Genomic DNA, 6,000 nt, shown 5'->3' on the forward strand with positions numbered 1-6,000 from the left:
TCCCCCTCAGAAAGGGAGACGGTTTTGGAAGCCATTCACAAGCTGTATTCTCAGCAGGTGATAGTCAAGGTACCTCTTCTACAACAAGGGAAGGGGTATTATTCCACTCTTTTTGTGGTACCGAAGCCGGATGGCTCGGTAAGGCCTATTCTAAATCTGAAGTCCTTGAACCTGTACATAAAGAAGTTCAAGTTCAAGATGGAGTCACTCAGAGCAGTGATAGCGAACCTGGAAGAAGGGGACTTTATGGTATCCTTGGACATCAAGGATGCGTATCTCCACGTTCCAATTACCCCTCACACCAGGGGTACCTCAGGTTCGTTGTACAAAACTGTCACTATCAGTTTCAGACGCTGCCGTTTGGTTTGTCCACGGCACCTCGGGTCTTTACAAAGGTAATGGCCGAGATAATATTTCTTCTTCGAAGAAAAGGCGTATTAATTATCCCATACTTGGACGATCTCCTAATAAGGGCAAGGTCCAGAGAACAGCTAGAGATGGGTTTAGCACTATCTCAAGAGGTGCTAAAGCAGCACGGATGGATTCTGAATATTCCAAAATCCCAATTAATGCCGACAACTCGTCTGCTGTTCCTGGGGATGATTCTGGACACAGTTCAGAAAAAGGTTTTTCTTCCCGAAGAAAAAGCCAAGGAGTTATCTGACCTGGTCAGGAACCTCCTAAAACCAGGAAAGGTGTCTGTACATCAATGCACAAGAGTCCTGGGAAAAAATGGTAGCTTCTTACGAAGCAATCCCTTTCGGCAGATTCCATGCAAAGGGATCTGTTGGACAAATGGTCAGGGTCGCATCTTCAGATGCACCTGCGGATAACCCTGTCGCCGAGGACAAGGGTATCCCTTCTGTGGTGGTTGCAGGAGGCTCATCTATTGGAGGGCCGCAGATTCGGCATGCAGGATTGGATCCTGGTGACCACGGATGCCAGCCTGAGAGGCTGGGGAGCAGTCACACAGGGAAGAAATTTCCAGGGAGTGTGGTCGAGCCTGAAAAAGTCTCTTCACATAAGCATTCTGGAACTAAGAGCAATCTACAATGCTCTAAGCCAGGCGGAACCTCTGCTTCAAGGAAGACCGGTGTTGATCCAGTCGGACAACATCACGGCAGTCGCCCATGTAAACAGACAGGGCGGCACAAGAAGCAGGAGGGCAATGGCAGAAGCTGCCAGGATCCTTCGCTGGGCGGAGAATCACGTGATAGCACTGTCAGCAGTATTCATCCCGGGCGTGGACAACTGGGAAGCAGACTTCCTCAGCAGACACGACCTTCACCCGGGAGAGTGGGGACTTCATCCAGAAGTTTTCCACATGCTATTAAACCGTTGGGTAAAACCAATGGTGGACATGATGGCGTCTCGCCTCAACAAAACACTGGACAGATATTGCGCCAGGTCAAGAGATCCGCAGGCAATAGCTGTGGACGCGCTGGTAACACCTTGGGTGTACCAGTCGGTATATGTGTTTCCTCCTCTGCCTCTCATACCAAAGGTATTGAGGATTATACGGCAAAGAGGAGTAAGACTAGTGGCTCCGGATTGGCCAAGAAGGACTTGGTACCCGGAACTTCAAGAGATGGTCACGGACGATCCGTGGCCTCTACTTCTGAGAAGGGACCTGCTTCAGCAGGGTCCTTGTCTTTTTCAAGACTTACCGCGGCTGCGTTTGACGGCATGGCGTTTGAATGCCAGATCCTAAAAGGAAAAGGCATTCCGGAAGAAGTCATTCCTACCTTGATAAAGGCAAGGAAGGAAGTCACCGCGAAGCATTATCGCCGTATTTGGCGAAAATATGTTGCGTGGTGCGAGCAGCGGAGTGCTCCGATGGAGGAATTTCAACTGGGTCGTTTTCCTACATTTCCTGCAATCAGGATTGTCTATGGGTCTCAAATTGGGATCTATTAAGGTTCAAATTTCGGCCCTATCAATATTCTTCCAAAAAGAATTGGCCTCAGTCCCTGAGGTCCAGATTTTTATCAAAGGAGTACTGCATATACAGCCTCCTGTGGTGCCTAAGGTGGCACCGTGGGATCTAAATGTAGTTTTAGATTTCCTCAAATCCAATTGGTTTGAACCACTAAAGAATGTGGATTTGAAATATCTCACATGGAAAGTGACTATGTTACTGGCCCTGGCTTCGGCCGGGAGAGTATCTGAACTGGCGGCTTTGTTTTATAAAAGCCCTTATTTAATTTTCCATTCGACATAGGGCAGAGCGGCGGACGCGTCCGCATTTTCTCCCTAAGGTGGTATCAGCGTTTCACCTGAACCAGCCTATTGTAGTGCCTGCGGCTACAGACGACTTGAAGGACTCCAAGTTGTTGGACGTTGTCAGAGCCTTAAAAATATACATTTAAAGGACGGCTGGAGTCAGAAAATCTGACTCGCTGTTTATACTGTATGCACCCAACAAGTTGGGTGCACCTGCTTCTAAGCAGTCGATTGCTCGTTGGATTTGTAACAAAATTCAACTTGTACATTCTGTGGCAGGCCTGCCACAGCCTAAATCTGTTAAGGCCCATTCCGCAAGGAAGGTGGGCTCATCTTGGGCGCCTGCCCGAGGGGTCTCGGCATTACAACTCTGCCGAGCAGCTACGTGGTCAGGGGAGAACACGTTTGTAAATTTTTACAAATTTGATACCCTGGCAAAGGAGGACCTGGAGTTCTCTCATTCGGTGCTGCAGAGTCATCCGCACTCTCCCGCCCGTTTGGGAGCTTTGGTATAATCCCCATGGTCCTTTCAGGAACCCCAGCATCCACTTAGGACGATAGAGAAAATAAGAATTTACTTACCGATAATTCTATTTCTCGGAGTCCGTAGTGGATGCTGGGCGCCCATCCCAAGTGCGGATTATCTGCAATACTTGTACATAGTTATTGTTAACTAATTCGGGTTATTGTTTAGGAAGCCATCTTTCAGAGGCTCCTCTGTTATCATACTGTTAACTGGGTTTAGATCACAAGTTGTACGGTGTGATTGGTGTGGCTGGTATGAGTCTTACCCGGGATTCAAAATCCTCCCTTATTGTGTACGCTCGTCCGGGCACAGTACCTAACTGGAGTCTGGAGGAGGGTCATAGGGGGAGGAGCCAGTACACACCACCTGACCTGTAAAAGCTTTACTTTTGTGCCCTGTCTCCTGCGGAGCCGCTATTCCCCATGGTCCTTTCAGGAACCCCAGCATCCACTACGGACTCCGAGAAATAGAATTATCGGTAAGTAAATTCTTATTTTCAGCAACTATGGTGACCTCTTGTGGTCTTTGTTTTTACTCCTAAGAGTTTACTCTGCAGAATGTTGAGTAGTGTTTCTAATCTTAACTTCTCTTTATTGGCTGTTTGCAGGCCAGTGACTGCAAGCTGGACGAGGTGATGAAGGAACTGCGTTCAATGAAAGACCTCATCCGAACCCAGGGTGACAGAATCTCCAAACTAGAAGAACTACTCGCCAATCTCACCAACAATGATGAGTCTGAAGACTGAGCAAAGCAAATTCGTATCCAAGCTGGAGGTGCCCACTGCCAGATCACATTCCACCCCTCACTATCCTCCGGGCCCGAGCATTGATCAGCATTCCAGCACAGACTGTAACCACCATTCCCAATTAAACACAGAGACATTCCACCTACCCCTTCCACCTGGTGCCTCCATTCAAGACCCTTTTGTATCATTTTGGGAGTTTAGTTAGCTGCCAGTAACTTTAACTTCTGAAGTGTGACATGTTGATACCTAACCCCTTCATGTGGACCTCAATCCAAAGGGAGACAGGATTTAAATGAAGCCTATGGTTAAAAGACAGACTTCTTAATTAAAAAGCCAAGAATTTTACCCTCACCTTTCAAGTGTTACATGACAATATTTTTCTGTTTCCAAGATCAGTATAACTTTTTATTTTTTATTTTAAATTTCTGATTCTGATCTCATTTCTCTGGGTGCAGAGGGAGGGGGATATATGGATGGACCAATGCCACTCTTATATTTTTATTTTTTATTATGTTTAATTTTTTTCTATTTTATTTTTTGCCAAAAAGACCTTGTTAAAATATTGGGACCATGCATCGTATAGTATTTTTTATTTTTAATGTAACGGAGGAAGCACTGTGTTACTGTCTGGAATCGCAAGAAATTACCCATAAAAGCTTCATGAATTTTATATAAATCTTTTTTGCTATTGTGTGCAGTAAAGTTTATTTTGCCCTCAGCGACTGTGCAAGCAGCAGATGACAGAAGTTGAAAGTGTTCCTTAAATTTGGGAACAGCTAAAAAAACAAACAAACAAACACATTTACTGCATTTTAGTATTACAGCTACTGTACATCTAGGAAGCCAAATCTGCAATTTGGGGTTTCTTTGGTTTTAAATATATTGTGTGTAGAACCCAGTCTGAATTATTTTTTAGGGGGAATGTAAAATAGTACTACAGGAGGCACTAATATTCAGCCCACACAGTCTGATAGTCCTTCCTTCTCACTTTTGTACTAAGCCGTCAGTACCATGGTGGTTACGTTTTTATATTGGTGGGGGATGCGCATATTTTTAAATCGGAAGTTAAAATCCTATTTCTCTGACGTCCTAGTGGATGCTGGGGACTCCGTAAGGACCATGGGGAATAGACTGCTCCGCAGGAGACTGGGCACATCTAAAGAAAGATTTAGGTCTATCTGGTGTGCACTGGCTCCTCCCCCTATGACCCTCCTCCAAGCCCCAGATAGATTTCTGTGCCCGGCTGAGCTGGATGCACACTAGGGGCTCTCCTGAGCTCCTAGGAAGAAAGTGTTTGTTAGGTTTTTTATTTTCAGTGAGACCTGCTGGCAACAGGCTCACTGCATCGAGGGACTAAGGGGAGAAGAAGCGAACCTACCTAAGTGGTGGTAGCTTGGGCTTCTTAGGCTACTGGACACCATTAGCTCCAGAGGGATCGAACACAGGACCCGACCTCGTCGTCCGTTCCCGGAGCCGCGCCGCCGTCCCCCTTACAGAGCCAGAAGCAAGAAGGTGATCCGGAAAATCGGCGGCTGAAGACTTCTGTCTTCTCCAAGGTAGCGCACAGCACTGCAGCTGTGCGCCATTGCTCCTCATGCACACCACACACTTCGGTCACTGATGGGTGCAGGGCGCTTGGGGGGGGCGCCCTGAGCAGCAATACTGACACCTTGGCTGGCAAACTGGCACCATATATAGCCCCAGAGGCTATATAGGTGCTTTTTAACCCCTGCCAGAATCAATAAAAATGCGGGAGAAAGTCCGCTAAAAAGGGGCGGAGCTATCTCCTTCAGCACATTGGCGCCATTTTTCCCTCACAGCTCCGTTGGAGGGAAGCTCCCTGGCTCTCCCCTGCAGTCAATACACTACAGAAAGAGTTAAAAAGAGAGGGGGGGCACAATTTAGGCGCAGTATACAATATATATAGGCAGCTATAAGGGAAAACACTCGTATATGTGATATCCCTGTGATATATAGCGCCCTGGTGTGGGCTGGCATACTCTCCCTCTGTCTCCCCAAAGGGCTTTGTGGGGTCCTGTCCTCTGTCAGAGCATTCCCTGTGTGTGTGCTGTGTGTCGGTACGGCTGTGTCGACATGTATGAGGAGGATAATAATGTGGAGGCGGAGCGAATGCCTGTAAATGTGATGTCACCCCTTGCGGGATCGACATCGGTGTGGTTGGACTTATGGAAGGATTACGTGAAAGTGTCAACTCCTTACACAAAAGGTCGACGACACAGAACAGCCGGCTACTCAGCTTGTGCCTGTTCCAGCGTCTCAAATGTCATGGGGGGCTCTAAAAACGCCCGCTACCTCAGATGGCAGAAACAGATGTCGACACGGATACCGACTCCAGTGTCGACGACTATGAGACTAGTGTACCCTCCAAATAGGTCCACCCGTTACATGATTGAGGCAATGAAAAATGTATTACACATTTATGATAATACCCCAGGTACCACATTAAAGGGTATTATGTTTGGTGAGAGAAAACTACCAGTAGTTT

General features: G+C 47.1%; 1 protein-coding gene across 3 annotated transcripts in view; it reads left to right on the forward strand.

The window, feature by feature from the left end:
- Positions 1-4,185, forward strand: part of CORO1C (coronin 1C) — a 172,963-nt gene extending 168,778 nt beyond the window's left edge. For all 3 annotated transcript variants that reach the window (XM_063913270.1, XM_063913271.1, XM_063913272.1), the window contains one exon: positions 3,357-4,185. In XM_063913270.1, the coding sequence (XP_063769340.1) occupies positions 3,357-3,494 (138 nt within the window). In that variant the 3' untranslated portion in view covers positions 3,495-4,185. The remainder of the gene's footprint in view (positions 1-3,356) is intronic.
- Positions 4,186-6,000: the final 1,815 nt, after the last annotated feature.

This window comes from Pseudophryne corroboree, chromosome 1 (assembly GCF_028390025.1).
Source record: "Pseudophryne corroboree isolate aPseCor3 chromosome 1, aPseCor3.hap2, whole genome shotgun sequence".
Classification (NCBI taxonomy): Eukaryota; Metazoa; Chordata; class Amphibia; order Anura; family Myobatrachidae; genus Pseudophryne; species Pseudophryne corroboree.